The 20,483-nt window shown below is 35.9% G+C and overlaps 2 protein-coding genes across 2 annotated transcripts in view; one reads left to right on the top strand and one right to left on the bottom strand.

The window, feature by feature from the left end:
* The window catches only part of FGF7 (fibroblast growth factor 7), a 62,753-nt gene extending 57,353 nt beyond the window's left edge, over window positions 1–5,400 (bottom strand). The window contains exons 1-2 of the mRNA XM_082620107.1: window positions 4,950–5,400; window positions 3,798–4,352 (exon numbers count right to left, since the gene is read on the bottom strand). Coding sequence (XP_082476233.1) covers window positions 3,798–4,083 — 286 coding nt within the window. The 5' untranslated portion in view covers window positions 4,084–4,352; window positions 4,950–5,400. The remainder of the gene's footprint in view (window positions 1–3,797; window positions 4,353–4,949) is intronic.
* FAM227B (family with sequence similarity 227 member B) overlaps window positions 1–20,483 on the top strand; it is a gene marked incomplete at its 3' end in the record, with an annotated part of 241,992 nt that overhangs the window by 153,679 nt on the left and 67,830 nt on the right.

Below are 20,483 nucleotides of genomic sequence, written 5' to 3' on the forward strand. Positions count from 1 at the left end.
GTATTGACCATCCATTGCCATTCCTTTCATGATATTATTAATGTTCTCCTCTGCAGAGAATGTGGATATTTATTTCATTTTGAAGGGGCATTTTATGCTTTTATTATTCTTTTTATTAGTTCAGGTTAAGTTCTAGTTTCATCACTTAGAAACCTACTAAAAGGCTAAATGTGGTGCCACCAGAGAACAAGTTGAGAGGAGAGGCTTTCTTGCCTCCGGAGTAAGAATAACGTGCGATCTCATGACCCGTTCTCCAGTGATAGCTTCTCTCCCCTCCAGAGTCAGAAATGCAGTTCAGCATCTCTTGGCCTCTTATGAATTCCTACTTTTACATAGTCAGGTCTTGCTTATATGGCTACTAATACAAGTCTTGTTTCTGTTGGGTTACTTGGTGCATTTTCTCTGACATTGACTCATTCTTGACTAGATTTAAAATTTTCACAAGACAACACTATACTTAAGACTGAAGTGAGACCCTTACAACCCAAGGTAGCTCAAGTAATTTTTTAATTCCCTAAAGATGTGAGACATGAGCCGTCATATCCACCTCCTTATCACTCCTGTTCTCTTCCTCCAGGCCCTCCATTCGCCTGCCCCAGATCAACACCTTCTGGAAGGAGAGTTATACACCCAGGTTTTTCACCTCACCTACCTACTCCAGTCCATTATCTTAGCAATATCTTATAAGCCACATTCCTATGAGTGGGCAGTGCTTCTGCTGGTGAAGTAAGCAGTCCTTCAAGATCCATTAACATCTTCAGGTCACTTTCCTTTCATTCAAAGCAAAGCCATGAGAATGGACTGGGGGCTTTTGTATGGTAACCCAGAGAAAAACTGTTTCAGGTCACTGGCATCTAACTTTTCATGCAAATTTTTATCATCTAAGACATTTAAATCTATACCATCTTAAAAGGCCTCCAAAGAAGGATATTTAACAACCAGTGAACGAATTTAAGGCATCAGAACACTGAAAATGAAATTCAAAGTTTAATCTTAACCTTTACCACTTTCTGACCTCTGCTGAGTTTCAATGTAGTAGACAATCCAATTGCCTTTTACTTTCTCATCTTAATGAAAATAGGAAGGAAACATCTTTTGTTCATTTGTTCATCAATTCAATTAAGGATTGAGGAATGTAAACAATCTACAAGTTTTATAATTTCAATTTTTTTGTTTTCTTTGACTTTTTAAAATTCTGTTGAGCACTTTCTTTGTACCTGGATTTATTTGTACCTGGATACAGTAGCTTCAACTTCACATGTGACAATTTGCATGTTTTATGTATGAGGCATTCAATTTTAAAATTGAATAATAGGAAATGACTATCAGAATTCTGTTCTATGTTATTCTCCATATATTTTTCAATGGAGTGCCTTAGGATTTCCTATAAACAACAGTGATTAGCCCCTCGTTATGGAGAAGCCTGACAGGCTTCTTCTTCAATAGGATAGCACAACTTGACAACAATTTTGGAGCTACTGAAATGATCCCGATGTAAATTTCCCTTTCCAGGAGAATTTATCATATCAAGAAAGTATATAGACTAGGTATACAGTCTATGGAAAAGCTTATAGAAGTGAAGATTATTTACATATTTTATATCATGTCTTTTAGTACATTGGTATCGTGACATTCTAATTTATAATGATATAAAATGACTTTCTTTCCTTCCTTCCTTCCTTCCTTCCTTCCTTCCTTCTTTCCTTCCTCCCTTTTTCTTCCTTTCTTTTTTTACTGTAGAATTAGAGTTAGAATAGAAATTGTCTACCAAATTGGCTTTATGGTTACTCAAGGTCAATGCTAAATTGTGTTTCAAACTATAAAAAACGTCAGCATTTTGTGTATGTTTTAACATACCTGAGTTTCATGGTTTCAAGAAATTTTAATATAAAATAAAACATATATATCTGAATGCATTCCAATCATAGATATTCCAATTGATCCCAAATAATTATGAATATTATTCACTTTCACTGGATTTTACATCTAATTTTTCACTTTTTCATTACTTGGTAAAAGCATTCAAAAGGAATTAGCATATGGAAGAATTCTATAGTGTTTAGGTTCAGTAACCTTATTATTACAATTTGAAATTAGTTCTGACAGCTCAACTTATCATTGAGATAACATTCACTTTCATCTCATTCAATGTTTATGGTAATTATATGAGTACTTAGATTGTTCACATTTATGTTATATATTCTGAGGTTTAGAATAAAATAGACTGTAAGAACTAGAAGGTATATTGGAGATCATCTGTAGATTAAAAAAAAAAATGAGAATTGGAAAAAGTGAGAAATTGTTCCAAAGTCATTCATAGGCAGGGATTGGACCTATCTGTCATAATTTCCACCTGGGCTCTGTTTTCTCCACCAAGTTCTGTTATCCATTATAAATCTCAATAACTTTTAAATAAATTTATTTATTGATGTGAGCCAAATTCTGTTGCTCACAGAGAAGTAGCTATCCACAAAACTTTCCTCCAAGTAGTTATTTCCTTACCTAAACTTCAGTATAATCAGAACAATATTCTAGAACTAGCACATTAACATTATTAATAGAGGTAATAATAAAACCATACTGTTAGCAATCCATTTAAATGGCCTTAACATTCTATATCAATTATAGTTTAAAAAGTGGATTCTCTCATTTTCATATTGGAAATGTAATTCCCCATATTCCCATATTGGTTCATTAGTTTGGAAGCCTAAAAGCCATTTACTAAACAAGCAGCAAAAGTTTTAAATACTCACTATAATCCTAGCACTGTGCTAGGCAAATGTTTACACCATCACCCCATGCATTCTTTTTCAATTGACTTTAACGTACATAATATTATAAAATGATATGATAATAACATTGTTCAAGTACTAGTAATACAAACAAAATTTCCTTCCACTCAGTGATTTTAAATTCTTAATGTATATGTTAGGTATATATTGATATTTTACCACATAAAACTTAATACTTTTGAAATTGGTTATTAATCATAACTGCTAAATGATAAATCCAACCCTGACATATCAACATGAAAAGAATAACTGATTCTTGAGGAAAATGTAATTATTTACATTTAACTCATGGAATTAACATCTCTTCCAACTCACTTTTATTTCCTACTTCACATTCACATTTCTCTTAAGGTAACATGGAACTTTTATGGCACAGAATATTTAGATAAAGAAAATGTTAGAAGGAACCTATTTTTGTGCCTAGGTAAATAATTAAGCAATCAAATACAAGCTCTTTATGATATGAACAGATGAGGATACCACAGATTCCCTTCTGTTTTAAAACTATACACAATTGCACAAGTCACTGAATGCATATTTTCAGTATTTCACACCATGGAAATATATTTTCAAGGGAAATCAAATTATTTTTAAAAATTATCTGTTTCTCAAACTAATGGTAAGTCATTTTTGGTGAGCATTTCCTGAGTACTCTATTAGAGTTCCTAATGACTTTTGCTAGAAGACAATAAATCACATTTCAGTATGAATACTAGCATTTACATTTTGCTTAACATATGAGCATTTTGAGCTTAGGACATGGAGAATATATTTTCAAATTGGCTTGAGTGATCAGCTCCAACTATAGTATTAGTAGATTTGCCCTACTCCAGGAGATAGTTTTAGGAACATAGTTTAACTATCCTGATTTAGAGCCAATAGAAAGTTATATTTAATTTTTTTCAAAAAAAAAAGGAAACTGAGAAAACATGTCACTTGAAAATTGATCCTTTCACAGATTGTTAAGGTTCATAAGCTGTGTTGTAAATAAAAAACATTACTTACTGTAATTATTCTTCATCTCTTGGGTCCCTTTGACTTTGCCTCGTTTATCAATCCTCAGATACCACTGTGTTCGACAGAAGAGTCTTCTCACTCTTATATCCCCTCCTTCCATGTAATCGTAACTTCTTGTATGTCGCTCAGGGCTGGAACAGTTCACATTTGTAGCCATTTGCTCTGGAGTCATGTCATTGCAAGCTAAAGATATAGTGCCCACTAGACAGATAATGTGGAAGCATGATCTGTAGAGCAAACTTGGCAGGATCCATGTCAGTATCCATTTGCGCATTATAGTATAGTGCCCCGGGTGTTCATGAATAACATAATGAAAATTAAATCTTGAGTTGATTGTTGTTCCTAGGTCATTGACCTCGTCCTATCTGTGAACTGTAGATTGATTTAAGAAAGAGTAGTTGCACTCTCCAAGTTGTTAGCCTTATCCTTTTAGTTCCTGATAACAATATAGAATTCCTCCTTAAATAACTCTCTGTCAGTATATCCTTATAAAAACAGGTTGTAATAAGCTCAGTTGCTGCGTTGCTGTTTGCTACTTGACTTCTGTTTGCAATGAGAGATTAAGAATGGGGAGGGAGGAGAGAGAGGAAGATGAAAAGTTATATGTATAAATTTCAGTGTGTAAATACTATTATAACATACTGTGTAATTCATACTGTGAAGGTACATTTAAAACAGCTTTCACAGAGGATGTCAATGTCTTTACCACTCTGTATGTAGATTTACAAAAGTTATGCATTAGTAGAGACAAATCAGAATATGATTGTACCATTCATTCCAGTTCGTACTTGGTAAGAAACATCCTGCAATTAGAGCTGTTGGTTTAAATTAAGTTCTAAAATTACTATTAACAAAATATAAATGTTTTTCCCTATGTTTCTTTATTATATTCTTTTACGTTTGTGGTTTGTTTCTTATTTTCTCCCGAACTGCCCACATTTCTCAAGTTAAATGTCAGGATTGCTCTGGAGAATTTCAACCTTATCTTTATGTAAGTTCTACAGCAGAATTACTATAGATAATCTCACAGCTCAAAAATCTGGTAACTTTACTTTTCCCCTCAGTACTAAAACCAGAAAAAGAGATAAACTACTCACAAATATTCAGCATTATTTTTAAAGACAAATAACAGTCACTTACTTGTTCTGTTGATAACAGCTGGATACACAAGAATTCCATGTCTGTTGTCTGCCCTGTGCAACTTGAGCCTCTCTACTGTAGCTACAAACTATTTCTCAACTGAGAAATTCTCCAGCAGAATCATAATTGTTTCCATAAATCAACAGGCAAGAGGATTTTCTCTGTGTATGTGAGCGCGTGTGAGCTTGTGTGTGTGTGTGTGGAGCCTTTTATTCAGGGCTTTTCGATAAATACCTTTGCTGACCTCATTGGAAGCAATTAAAACTTAACCAGTGAGCTGTTAGTTGAATACAACAGTGAGACTAAAGGAGGCTTGTATAGTATTCATTCAATGGTCATGAGAGGGAGCTATGAACATGGTTTATGCTCAGACCTACAACTGGGTACCTACTTTGTAGAAACAAATCTCTGACTCTGAAGCAGTTAGAAGGGGAAAGGGAATTTTTTAGATTGTCTTATAACATAGCAGTTGTATATAAGTTGAAAATATTTCTTGGAACATGTATATAAAAGGGATTTTTTTAATTTAAAATCTTTTACATAGCTTTATGATACATGCATTTCTACTGTTACTCCTTTGTGTTCAGAATGTTAGAATGAAACTACTAATGCGTATTAATTCACATCTTACTGTCTTCAAGAACTATATAACTGAGTTAAGGGTATATCTCTTCATACAGAGATATTTCAGCATTGCATATGAATATAATTTTATATCTTATGTTACTAGACTGAAAGTAAGAATAACAACATTCTTATTTGAGTTGGGCCACTAATTACCAGTATGACCTGGGCAAGTCACTTGACGTTTCTGAATCTCAGCTGTTGCATTTGTAAAATTGGTCTAGATGATTCTGTTGTGCCTTGTAGTTTTAAAATTCTGTGACTTGTTACTTACACTAACTACTAAGATAAGGAAGAGGATACATACTTTTAAAATTATTATTCTTAAAAATTAAAAAATAATTTATATGGTTTTATATTGGTTATCAATGTTTGACTCTTGCCCTTAATAAGAACATTAATGCAATAAATAAATGTTAATTTAGGGATGGAATTTTAAGAGGTATAGCTCATGTAAATAAGAGAACGCTACTTTGCTTCCCAACATGAGTTATTCTCCCCTTTATTTCCTGTTCTAACATGTATGTAGTAGCGTTCTAGTGTTTTATTAGATATTTGTTGGAAAATAATTGCATTGTTCACCTAAAACAATATTTAGGAATACATATTAAAATTCTCTTTCCCATATTAACACCCCCAACACACACATACACACACACGCGCACACACACACACACACACACACACCACAAACACTTGAAATGCACTACTTTACCACCAGGTGGTGCATGTAGACCAAATAGGAAAACAAAATTAACTACGTTCAGTTGTATTATAATTTATGTGATTTCCCTTTGTTCTGAGACTGAACGAGGAAGAAATAGAAAATATGAACAGACCAATGACAAGCACTGAAATTGAAACTGTGATTCAAAATCTTCCAACAAACAAAAGCCCAGGACCAGATGGCTTCACAGGCGAATTCTATCAAACATTTAGAGAAGAGCTAACACCTATCCTTCTCAAACTCTTCCAAAATATAGCAGAGGGAGGAACACTCCCAAACTCAATCTACGAGGCTACCATCACCCTGATACCAAAACCAGACAAAGATGTCACAAAGAAAGAAAACTGCAGGCCAATATCATGGGTGAACATAGATGCAAAAATCCTCAACAAAATACTAGCAAACAGAATCCAACAGCACATGAAAAGGATCATACACCATGATCAAGTGGGGTTTATCCCAGGAATAAAGGATTCTTCAATATACACAAATCAATTAATGTGATACACCATATTAACAAATAGAAGGATATAAACCATATGATCATCTCAATAGATGCAGAGAGAGCTTTTGACAAAATTCAACACCCATTTATGATAAAAACCCTCCAGAAAGTAGGCATAAAGGGAACTTACCTCAACATAATAAAGGCCATATATGACAAATGCACAGCCAACATCATCCTCAATGGTGAAAAACTGAAAGCATTTCCACTAAGATCAGGAACAAGACAAGGTTGCCCACTCTCACCACTCTTATTCAACATAGTTTTGGAAGTTTTAGCCACAGCAATCAGAGAAGAAAAAGAAATAAAAGGAATCCAAATTGGAAAACAAGAAGTAAAGCTGTCACTGTTTACACGTGACATGATACGATACATAGAGAATCCTAAAGATGCTACCAGAAAACTACTGGAGCTAATAAATGAATTTGGTAAAGTAGCAGGATACAAAATTAATGCACAGAAATCTCTTGCATTCCTATACACTAATGATGAAAAATCTGAAAGTGAAATTAAGAAAACACTCCGATTTACCATTGCAACAAAAAGAGTAAAATATCTAGGAATAGACCTACCTAAGGAGACAAAAGACCTGTATGCAGAAAATTATAAGACACTGATGAAAGAAATTAAAGATGATACAAACAGATGGAGAGGTATACCATGTTCTTGAACTGGAAGAATCAACATTGTGAAAATGACTCTACTACCCAAAGCAATCTACAGATTCAATGAAATCCCTATCAAACTACCACTGGCATTTTTCACTGAACTAGAACAAAAAATCTCACAGTTTGTATGGAAACACAAGAGACCCCGAATAGCCAAAGCAATCTTGAGAAAGAAAAACGGAGCTGGAGGAATCAGGCTCCCTGACTTCAGACTATACTACAAAGCTACAGTAATCAAGACAGTATGGTACTGGCCCAAAAACAGAAATATAGATCAACGGAACAGGATAGAAAGCCCAGAGGTAAACCTACGCACATATGGTCACCTTATCTTTGATAAAGGTGGCAAGAATATACAGTGGAGAAAAGACTGTCTCTTCAGTAAGTGGTGCTGGGAAAACTGGACAGCTACATGTAAAGGAATGAAATTAGAACACTCCCTAACACCATACACAAAAAAAAGCTCAAAATGGATCAAAGACCTAAATGTAAGGCCAGACACTATTCCTTAGAGGAAAACATAGGCAGAACAGTCTATGACATAAATCACAGCAAGATCCTTTTTGACCTACCTCCTAGAGTAATGGAAATAAAAACAAGAATAAACACATGGGACCTAATGAAACTTAAAAGCTTTTGCACAGCAAAGGAAACCATAAACAAGATGAAAAGACAACCCTCAGAATGGGAGAAAATATTTGCAAATGAAGCAACTGACAAAGGATTAACCTCCCAAATTTATAAGCAGCTCATGTAGCTCAATATCCAAAAAAACAAACAGCCCAATCCAAAAATGGGCAGAAGACCTAAATAGACATTTCTCCAGAGAAGATATACATATTGCCAACAAACACATGAAAGGATGCTCAACATCATTAATCATTAGAGAAATGCAAATCAAAACTACAATGAGGTATCATCTCACACTGCTCAGAATGGCCATCATCAAAAAAATCTCCAAACAATAAATGCTGGCGAGGGTGTGGAGAAAAAGGAACCCTCTTGCACTGTTGGTGGGAATGTAGATTGATACAGCCACTATGGAGAACAGTGTGGAGTTTCCTTAAAAAACTAAAAATAGAATTACCATACGACCCAGCAATCCCACTACTGGGCATGTACCCTTAGAAAACCATAATTCAAAAAGAGTCATGTACCACAATGTTCATTGCAGCTCTATTTACAATATCCAGGACATGGAAGCAACCTAAGTGTCCATCGACAGATGAATAGATAAAGAAGATGTGGCACACGTATACAATGGAATATTACTCAGCCATAAAAAGAAACGAAATTGAGTTATTTGTAGTGAGGCGGATGGAACTAGAGGCTGTCAAACAGAGTGAAGTAAGTCAGAAAGAGGAAAACAAATACCATATGCTAATGCATATATATGGAATCTAAAAAACAACACAAAATGGTTCTGAAGAACCTAGGGGCAAGATAGGAATAAAGATGCAGATGTAGAGAAGGGACTAGAGGACATGGGGAGGGGGAAGGGTAAGCTGGGACAAAGTGAGAGAGTGGCATGGACACATATACACTACCAAATGTAAAATAGATAGCTAGTGGGAAGCAGCCACATAGCACAGGGAGATCAGCTCAGTGCTCTGTGTCCACCTAGAGGGGTTGGATAGGGAGAGTGGGAGGGAGACACAAGAGGGAGGAGATATGGGGATATATGTATATGTAAAGCCGATTCACTTTGTTATACAGCAGGAAGTAACACCATTTTAAAGTAATTATACTCCAATAAAGATGTTAAAAAAATAAAATAAAAATTAAAAAAAGAGAAGTCCACAGTCTATTTAGGGAAAGAAAACATGAAAAGTAAATCACAATAAATTTATAATTTGTAATTCTAGACAATAATAGAAAGATTATCAAAAGCCTGCACAAAGTGATCTCTTCAAAGAATTAGGGAATAACTGTTAGGACAGTTTAGAGAAGTACAGCTGGTAAGTAGGCTGGGAAGAGAATATTCTCGTTCGTGCAGTATTACAAGTGCAAGTAATGAGATACATGAGCAGAGTAAAATTTTTACTAAAGAGAATAATTTAAGAAAGAGGTTGAGGAGAGTCTAGAAGGAATGCAGGCAAGAGAATGGAGGGTTCAAATCTTTCAGGATCATAAATAACAAGCCAGATCATCTCACCTCAACTGGGAAACAATTAGGAGCTATGAAGTATTTTGGAAATGGATAGTAATAGGTTTATTTACCTTGTGATGGTATAAAGGATGGTTTGGGTAGCAGAAAACTAGCATGGAGACAAATCAAGAAGCTATTACAGTAGGTTCTAGTGTGCAATGATAACTTCCAGAATCAACAGATTAGCAGTGGGAAGAGAAAAAAAAAGCCGTTTTGAAGCCAGTAATTTCATTTACTAAGAAAGAAGAAGAAAAAGGGGGAGTCAAAGATGATCCTAAGGCTCTTTTGAGTTGAGAAGATGATAGAGCTCTTTAGATGCCAGCTTTGGAAAGCCATTTTAGAGGAAATTATGAATACAGTTTAAAAAAAATATTCAGTCATACCTATGCATAGAGTTTACACATAAAGTCTGAAGTTTAAGAGAAAAAAAAAACTGTGCTAAATTCCCTGAAAAGAAGTGAAACATAAAAGTGCCTTTGAGAGGCATCCCAGAGAAGGTAGAGTCCATAGAACAGGCAGCATAGAGAAAAGTCTATTTGGGAAACCAAGCTCTACATTTCTGGTAACTCCACAGCACACAACAGAAGCAGCAAAGCTCCAAAGAGTAAAGCCTGCCCTTGTGTCTAAACAGACTGGCTCATAAGCACCCCTCATAAAGATTTCCCATGTTTTAAAAGAAATCTGGAAGAGCAGAGAACTCAGACCTGAAGGAACTGTGTGAGCAGAGTCAGTGAACACCCACAAGTAACCAGAGTAGACAAATGACTCAACAACCAGAAGCCCTTGGCTTGGCCCTGAATAAAACCCTTGAATTCTATCTCATCTTGAAGCAGAAGAGGGGAACCCAAGAATAATTGACATAAGTTTTCCACTAACTGGGGGTGGGAGGTAAGGGGGTTTGAAATTCTCAAAGTTGAAGCTAGGTTGATTTATAAATGTAAAGTTATATGTTATCCTTTGCATATTTGAGATTGTGGTCCAAGATTTATTTCCACTACATTCCCACCACTATCACCACACTATAGATTTATCTTCATCTTTTCTTCTGTCAGTCCCATTTCATAAATTCAGCCTCAACTTTGAATCATGCCATACAACCAACATTTCTCATTTCCTTGATTCATTCACTTAACAAATATTTATCAGATACCTACTGCGTGCCAGATGTTGTCTTGGACTTTTGGAGATACAATGGTGAGTATTCTAGAAGTGGTCTTTGCACTTAAAGAGTATGCATCCCAGTGGGAGAACATAAACGCGCTGATCTTTGGCATGTGTGTGTGTCAGGGGCAGGGTGGGTGTGGATGGGATACAAAGAAGGTATTCAAGAAGATAGGAGGCAGAGAGGTAAATGGGTAGAGGGACATACTTTAAGTAAGAAAGGCCCACCTGAGAAGGTAAACTTTTTTTTTTTTTTTTTTTTTTTTTTGCGGTATGCGGACCTCTCACTGTTGTGGCCTCTCCCGTTGAGGAGCACAGACTCCGGATGCACAGGCTCAGCGGCCATGGCTCATGGGCCCAGCCGCTCCGCGGCATGTGGTATCTTCCTGGACCGGGGCACGAACCCCTGTCCCCTGCATCGGCAGGTGGACTCTCAACCACTGCGCCACCAGGGAAGCCCAAGGAGGTAAATTTTGATGCCTGGAACAAGACCTTGGTGTGTTCCAAGAACTGAAAGAAGGCCAATATTAATGAAGTACATGAGCAATGGGAAAAGGAGTGAGAGATTAGTGAAACTGGAAAAGTACACAGGAGCCAGATCATAAAGAACTTTGAAGGTCATGGTAATAGGAGTTTGGGTTTATTCTAAGTGTAATAGGAAGCTGGAGTACAGGCATGTCTACTTATAGACCTGGTTGAAGACAATAATTTAAACTCTGGAGTAAAATCCCAAAAGTAATTGAGCAAGCCTGGGGTTCCTATAAATCTTCATTTATGCAAACTTTGTGCTTACTCTTGTGCCCTAACATTTAAAAACTAACTGTATATAAGATACAAAATTTGAGTCATATGCTCAAAATTGTGGTGTGCCTGTGACTCAATTATATAAATATCTCAGTTTACAAATGTATCTAGACTCTTTGTGTCTCTGAGTCTATAAAAATTTGTTTTATTTCATTTTATATTTATAAAAAGTTATCTAAAATGCTAATCTAGAATTCAAGCTCTTGAAATTATGCTTTTAACTTACTAAACAACTTTGGACCTGGAGCAAGATCTCGAGAGTCACTAGCTCTTCTTTTTTCTGTATAATGAAGTTACATTATATAATTTACTCTTGATTGCCTTGACACCCTTTAAATTAATGCTTAACTTTAGCAAAGACTCAGTCTCCTTGATTCAGGGCAATACATTACTGCCTGTTTTTGACAGCCTGTTGCCACTCTAACATTGGAAATTGTTATAATGGCTGTGGAGAGAGTTTTGCTTCACCCCTAGGAAAACATTATGAAAAACAACAAATACTCTATGCAGTTAGGGTTATTATATTCTTTGCTTTAAATTGTCATTCTTTGGTTCCATATTCATTGCCTACATAGCAAAATGAGGAGTAAAACTAGCAATTTTTTTAATGTCATGGATGTCAGTGTGTTAATTACAAAATTGTTTTAATTTTTCATTCATTAGCTTTAAAACCATGACTTTTCAGCACTAGATGAACTTTTCAAAAGTGGAAGGAGGTAGAATAGAGATAATTATGGTAGTAAAGAAGAAGAAAGTTATAGAGTCCAACATTCTTAGTATAAAGATACATTTACAGAAAGCCAGGCATCTGGTAAAATATAGGTCCATGTAAAACTGGCAGCTAACAAAATAACTCATGCATAAGAGAAAGGAGGTTCATACTTCTCCCTGGCTTTCTTTTCAAACTAAACCTTCTTGCTATCTTTAAATATTACTCATATTTTCCCTTCAATTGTATTTAATATTAACTCAGTCATAATGAGTTCTCCCGCTAATCAATTCCAAAAATTATCAATTCTACCACCACAATTTCTTCAACACCTGTTTCTTCCTATCGGTTGTTACCTTCACATCCTAAGTCAAGTAATTGTTATCTTTCATGTCAGTTCTATCCTAACCCATCTCCTTTCATCTCCTCTCTCCAACCTCCAATCCATTTTATGTGTTGCTATCAAGTTAATCTTCCTAAAGCACAGTTGTAATCATGTTATTTTTCTGCTCAAAAGTATTCAGTAACACCTCCATTTTTCCTGAATAAAATTCTAGTCTTTTTCTAGCATGGGAACTTCTGTTCCAACATCCTCTGTGATGATCAACACTTCCAAAACACCTGTCTCACTAGATTTAGGGTAACAGGAGATTCACCTGCTCCTTACGTCGCTTGGTAGGGAAAGGAACTAACAGAGAAGAAATCCTCCTCACAAATTGTCTCTCTCCTTCTCCCTCTCCCTACTTTCTCTGCCTCCACTCTCCTCTCTTTCTTTCTTCTCTCTTATATCTTCAGTCTGGTGAGGAACCCAAGAGTCATGTAAGCAATTATCATATATTTCCTTTGAAATTTTACATATTGAGTTTTCAATGATGCAGTAAAATCTTTGTCCCTTGCTGAACTCAGCTACTTGCTTCAAATCAACATTTACGGTGTATTTAGGTAGTATGCAATATGATAGAGATATACTGTTCGGTAAGATAAGCAAGGTCCCTGACTTCATGGAGCTTAAATCATGGAGGAGGAGACAGATTATGAACATATAAAAGAATTCTGATTATATTGCAGGAGGAAATAAATAGGTACTATGGTAACAAATAACTTGAAGGAGAAGGGAGGAGAAGGGATGGTTTAAATCTGGTCACAAAAGACCTTTCTGAGGAGGTGACATTTAAGCTGAGATCTGAAGGATAAGAAGAAATCAGAAGTGGAGGTAATGCATTCCAGGCAAAGGTAACAGGGAAAACAAAGGCTCTGAGGTGAAAATGAGGCGTGTTCCAGAAACTAAATGACAGTATAACTGGAACAGAGTTAATAACAAGGGGAAAGTTAGGTGATTTGAAAGCGACGTGTGTAGGATCTTGATATCAACAATGGGGACTTTGGATTTGATCCTAAGTATAATGGGTAAAAATCAATGAGTAATGTGCTCATCCTGAAAACTTTGTGAGAATGGTTTGGAGGATGGCAAAAGTTGAAGTAAGGAGGCCAGTTAGGAGGCTGTGGCTAAAATCCACTTTGCAGATGATGATTCCTTAGACTAGGATCATGGCAGGGAGAGGGAAAGAAGCAGGTAGAGAAATTTTGGAGACAAATCTTGGTGATAGATTCAATGTGAGAGACAAGGAGGTGTCAAGGTTAAATTCCAGATGTCTGACATTTGTAACAGGACAAATAGTGGTGTCATTTGTAGAGATAAGAAAGACTGGAAGAAGACCAGCATAGGAGGGGAAAACCAGGCAGTTGCAAAGTTTAGGTGAGAGGAATGCTATAACCCAAAAAACCTATTCATTCTGGATCAGAGGGATCTGGACCTGTTACTCCCTTAAAATGAGAACCAGTAGGCATCTTGCAAATCAGTTAACACAAAGTGTGGAATTAGAATCTCTTTTTAAGGTACTCTGGTGCAAAAGGAAAACTTTTCTCATAGCAGTATTAAGTATGTATTTTGACAAAAATGTTAAATGAGGGCTATCCTCCCTCATTTCCCTAATTAAAAATATTTCTGACAACCAGAATATCAAAGACCCCAGTATTATAACACATGAAATTATCAGAAGGCAAGCTATGTATGAGACCTTATTATAAAAGCCTAAAGCAGTTTTATTTTTTGGTTTCAGCCATAAATGGGTTTCAAAGTTGTCCAGATATAGGTTAATGTACAGTTCAGTCAATTCATGTGACACTGAGAAAGAAGTTTTTAACTAACAATGTTGGCAATTTAAAAAGAAATCAATACTTAATACTCTCTCTGAGTATTTTACCTAAAAGAAAATTGCTTTTATATTCTAGAGGAATGTTGTAGTAGAGTAGTTCATATCAGCATATAGTGTCACAGTGAACTATACAACAAAAAAATCAGAAACTAAACTTTCGTATATCTAATGCCAAGAGAAATTAGTGAGGTTAAAAAAAAAAAACAGACAGTTATATCAGTCATTTGATAGTAGCCAGAAGAACAACAAAAGACTGCCTGATTTTTTTCTAATAGAATTTTTTGGCTGCACAAGATTGTAGCTTTGATTTCCTAGCCTAAGAAACTTGGAGGACTTCCCTGGTTGTGCAGTGGTTAAGGATCCATCTGCTAATGCAGGGGACACAGGTTCGAGCCCTGGTCCAGGAAGATCCCACATGCCGTGGAGCAACTAAGCCGGTGCACCACAACAACTGAGCCTGTGTGCTGCAACTACTGAAGGCCGCACGCCTAGAGCCTGTGCTCTGCAACGAAGAGTAGCGCCGGCTCACCGCAACTAGAGAAAAGCCAGTGCACAGCAGTGAAGACCCGATGCAGCCAAAAATAAATAAATAAATTTATAAAAAAAAATAAAAAAGCTTGGAAGTTGGAAGCATAGTTTCATGAGTTTAGAGAATTGCTGAATTAGTAAAAATCAAAAATTATAGTATATTTTAAAAGAAATACCATTTATTAATGCCAAGAACTATATGTGTAATAAATCAAACTGTCACCTGGCTTAATTGAATCAATAAGAAAAATATGGAAATAGCTTACTAACTTATTTGCAAATGTGAATGTGAAAGTACTGAAAGATGTTTGAAAGTTGCTTTCTCTCTTAAATATTTTTAAATCTCCCCTGACAACTGACTTATCCTACTAATTTGTACTATCTTGGAAATATCTGCAAAGCAAAAAGATAAACTTCAATGCAAACTCAATTTGAATGGTAACAAATTCTGAATTAAGGGACCACAAATGAATGAAGTTTTACTATATTTTAAATTATTCTAAGGATAATAGAATAGCATTCACTTTATTATTTTTTCCTTGGATAAATAAAATTAAAGAGAATAACACTAGTTCTTAGTATAATGAAAGGGATGATTAAAGACTAATTCAAAAATGGTAATGAAATTATGTATGGTGTACTCCTCCCTTCCCTTGATTGCCTTTACACCTTCCATTCCATTTATTCCACTCAGCATGTTGACATATTGTAGTAATAAGTATACTGTATTTCTGATATATTCGAAAATAAAATCAAGAAGCAAATTCAAAGCATCAAAAACATTATTGTTCTTTTCATCCCTCTAAAAATGTGGAAGAGAAGAGGTGAAAAATATAAAATTTCTGGATCATTTTATCACACCCAGAGCGTGTCATATTTTAAACTTAAAGGGGGCTTTTTTTTTCTTTCAACAATAGTCCTCATCTTTTTCGTATTTAATTTATTCCTTTTTAGACTGAAAGACCATCTTGTCCCTGTTATTTCCCTTTTTCACTTTTTTGGTCCATAGGTAAAAATTCAATTATGCTATTTCCTTGGTGATACCAAATATTTATCAAGATTTAGGAGTTTTTTTTTTCTTCTGTTTTGAATTCTGAAACTGTTTCTTATCTTATCCTATTCATTCTCCTTCCCTTTCTCTCTGCATTTTTCTCCTTTATTTTTTTTATTCTTCTCTCTCTCTCTCTCTCTCTCTCTCTCTCTCTCTCTCACACATACACACACACACACACACACACACACACACACACACACATGCTTTTTCTATTATACCCATGCTTCAAGTTTCTAGAAACCTCCTTAGGTCATTCTTATAATAATTTTCTACTTGTTTGTCATTTTTTTCACTCTAGTATTGAAAAACACATCTGGTTTCTATTTTAATCAGTATTCCTATGAGAATAACTTCATATTATAGAAGACAAACAATTCTCAAATAACCCATAATGATGCAACCTCTGGTAATTTAAACTCTTATCCAGTGATTTTAAAAGAGCTATTTATGTATTCTAGCTTGGCAGGCTTTTATTTTTAATTTAAGATAAAGTTTATGGATGTGGGGTTTGTATGCATAATCATTTAAAGCAAGTTAATATTTGGAAACCTATTTTTTCAAAATGAGAAATCTTGGAAACTAAACATGGAAAATGATTCACTCTTCTCATTAGCAATTCATTTTTGAGAGTTCACAAGTTAAATGACACATACAAAGTGTTATGGGAGCAAGAAGATAGCAAAGCCTATGTACTGAAAAAAAAGACAAAAAAATGGAACCACTAAGCAACAGTAAATAAATATTAAGTGAGAAATTACTAAAACCTACTAGCTATGTACAGTATGAGAGGATATGGTATTGAGAGGTAATATGGAACAACTGGCCTGTGAAGGGTTTTCAGGATTCAGATGGTATCTTTGCAGTCAGACATACCTGGATTTGAATGACTATTCTTCTCATTGACTGAAAAAAAAAAAAAAAAAAAAAGCACAACGTGAGAGTTGTGAGTTAAGTTTTATTTGGGGCCAGATAAGGACTGTAGCATGGGAGATAGCATCTCAGATAGCTCTGAAGAACTGCTCCCTAGAGGTTGGGGCGGAGGTCAGTATATATATGATATTAGTAAAGGGGGAATACATGCAGTCAAGCACACATTTTGGCAGAAGGTTTCTCCTAGTCACGAGGAGCAGATGTCCCCATTAATGATTTTAGTGCTTGTCTGGATATGAGAAGATGCAAGAAATTGGGCTCATAAAATTGTCTCCTGAAAATATCTAACTATGTAAAGGCCTGTTCTGCCAGTTTTTCCCAGAGCACAGAGTGCCTCATTCCTGTTCTCTGCCCTGAACTCCTTTCAGAGTGTGTTGAGGGTCAGCAACTGCAGTGACTAGTGACTTTATTCTTGTAGAACCAGATGGCCAGCAATAATTTGTAATGACAGCTCCCCCTCATGGTCATAAATTCGACCATGGTTTGGGAGGCATTTTGTGACCATTTTGTCCCACAGTGCTAGGAATGCTCATTCCTAGGTCAGGCAGGGATTTCGTTGGTAGGCCGCTCAATGTGACTGGACTAGGTCCTATTAACAGTAACCAAAGTTCTCTGGACCACCTGTCTTACAAGTCTGTTATGGTCCAGAAAATGGTTCCCTCTTGTTGCTTCTTACCATATCTAGAGTTACACTATTACAATCATTGCTCTTATATAGAACTATATAACTGGTTACTTGCTTCAGGTAACCTAGTCATCATTTTATCAAAGGCTCAGTCACACATTTAGTAATGCAAGAAACAGCAATCTTGTAAAATAGGCAATATACAGGTAATATAGCTAGTAGTATGAGTAAGGTCATAAGTAAGAATTTAAGTCAAGAATTTCCATTAGGTGTGGCACAGTATATCACCAGCTCTTCTGACGTAGACTGTTCTGTAACAATTCTTATCTTTAAGGGAAATGATACACAGGCATTGTGCATAAGGCACCCAGTCCAATTTCCTAGTGTTATTAGGCTGGTTATCCTTAGTATGGTTTGACTGTTCCCAACATAAGGGGGGCTTTAAAGTTAAGTGATCATAGCCTCGTGTTAGCCATATAAAGCCATCCCACAATGGAGGGAGATTATATTTTTTGGCTGAAATTTTGCTTGTTGCTCTGATTGAGACTGAGTAACTTTAAGAGAAAATTTGTATTTATGGTGATGGTCAGAGCAAGTATAATTGATAGGCCAAGTGAGGGAGTCTCATCTAGTAATATCAATAGTGGCCCAAACAAAACTGTAACTTCTTTCTTCTAGAATAAATTTCCCAAGAGCCATCCAGTTAGAGCCTTGGAGAGGACAAATCCACCAAGGTAAACCAGAAGTTCCAGACACAACTTTGTGTCGGGTAATTGACCACAAACCTGACAACTGGATTGATTGATTGATTGATTGATTGATGGCTGCGTTGGGTCTTCGTTGCTGCATGCAGGCTTTCTCTAGTTGCAGTGAGCAGGAGCTATTCTTCCTTGTGATGCATGGGCTTCTCACTGCAGTGGCTCCTCTAGTTGCAGAGCATGGACTCCAGATGTGTGGGCTTCAGTGGTTGTGGCATGCAGGCTCAGCAGTTGTGGCGCACGGGCTCAGTTGCTCCACAGCATGTGAGATCTTCCTGGACCACGGATCAAACCCATGTCGCCTGCATTGGCAGGTGGATTCTTAACCACTGCGCCACCAGGGAAGCCCCAATTGGATTGATTTTTAAAACTAGCATAGGATCAGGCCCATGATGGAAAAATGTTTTATCCATATGCAAAGTTCTAAGAAGTAAAAAAACAAAAAAAAAAACACTACAAATGATCATATGGGTCAGTTCTGGCATCTTGGGATATCTGTCTATTTCTGATGTCATCGTCTTCTCATCCTGGTGTAAGTGTAGTTTCTCCTCTGTTTGAGTGTATTTTTAAGGTGAGTTTGTGTTGGTAGTCATCTCTATAGCCAGTCCAGTGCAGGGGCCCTTTCTAACTGGGAAGTGTTAATCCAAGAGTCAATTCCCTTCAGTTTTGCTGTGCATGAGCTAGTTAAGAGTATCTGATGAGGGTCCTTCCATTTAGGTTAGAGATAGTTCTTTAAATGATGTCTTTTCCAGTATGTATAATCTCCTGGTTGCAGGTCATGGAGCATCCAATCTTCATCTAAAGTTAGATTACTGAGATAAGCTTCAGAAACAAGCTTATAGTGTCCTTTTAATCATTCAATTAAACGTCACAGTAATAAAACAGTGAGGAGCTATCTGGGAAGTGAGACTTAGTAAATACAGACCATAATTAACTAAACTAGAATTTAATATTCACTGAAACGTAATCTTTTTCTGTCTATAATTACCCTCATTTCTACCAAATAAAGCCAGATTAAGACTAATTTGTTTGCAAAATAAGCCTGGTTTCAATAAACATGGCCTGATGATTTGCATAAGTGTAACTGATTATACAAGCTCTTTTTAAATTGGCTTTGCTGGAACTTTTTAATAAGGAATCTCAGATTGAATTTTTAAAATGCCTCTCAAGGCCAGGAAAACCACGGCAAGGGCTTATCACAGATTTTGTGGGTGATATCTGTAGATTCGAGTGAATTCCTCCTTTTTGAGGTTTCCAAAATACCTTGAGATTCCTGCACCTGTTAGGAGGTGGTCTTCCTAATTTACCTAATAAAGCTTCTGGGAACCCAAGAGTTTCCAATCTCTGGAGGGATCAGGTAGTGAGAAAGGATAAATGTTTCAGTACTGCTTACAAAGATATAATTTACCAAGTCGCTGTAAGTCATAATTAGGAGATAAGTTTCCTTATATCTGGAAAACACAGATTAAAAGCCAGTAATACTTCAGACAGAAACCATAAAAATTATAACCGTATTCACCAGTTCACTCAGTCCTATGTAAAAAATCCTTTTTTTTTTCTTTTGGCCACCCACGTGGCATACAGGATCTTAGTTCCCCAACCAGAGATCGAACCCGCACCCCCTGCAGTGGAAGCATGGAGTCTTAACCACTGGACTGCCAGAGAAGTCCTTTTTGTTAACTGTCTTATGAAGCCATCAGGTTTTTCTATAAAATTCTTCAATTTTTCACCCAGTTCAGCATATGATCTGAAAGTTATCAGAAACCTGTAGTTGTCAAAAAGTTCTTGCTATGAATCTTCTTGAAGAGGAAGAGTTTTTGCAAAGACATTAGAGTAAAACAATAGCTATCTATGAATGATAAAAGACTTAAGGCACAGTTGAAGACCTGTTTACAATGCAATTGACAAAGAAATTTGGTTACTCCTGTGACATACAACATTTTAAGATAATAACTGGAATTATGACTGATAACATTTTACCAAGACATACCATATTTTTAGGAATTCCATATAATTTCTAGAATACTTAAATATTAATAGCATTTACCCATACAACATAAGATTTATTACTCATTT

This window comes from Mesoplodon mirus (genome assembly GCF_964341445.2).
Source record: "Mesoplodon mirus genome assembly, chromosome: 4".
NCBI lineage: Eukaryota > Metazoa > Chordata > Mammalia > Artiodactyla > Ziphiidae > Mesoplodon > Mesoplodon mirus.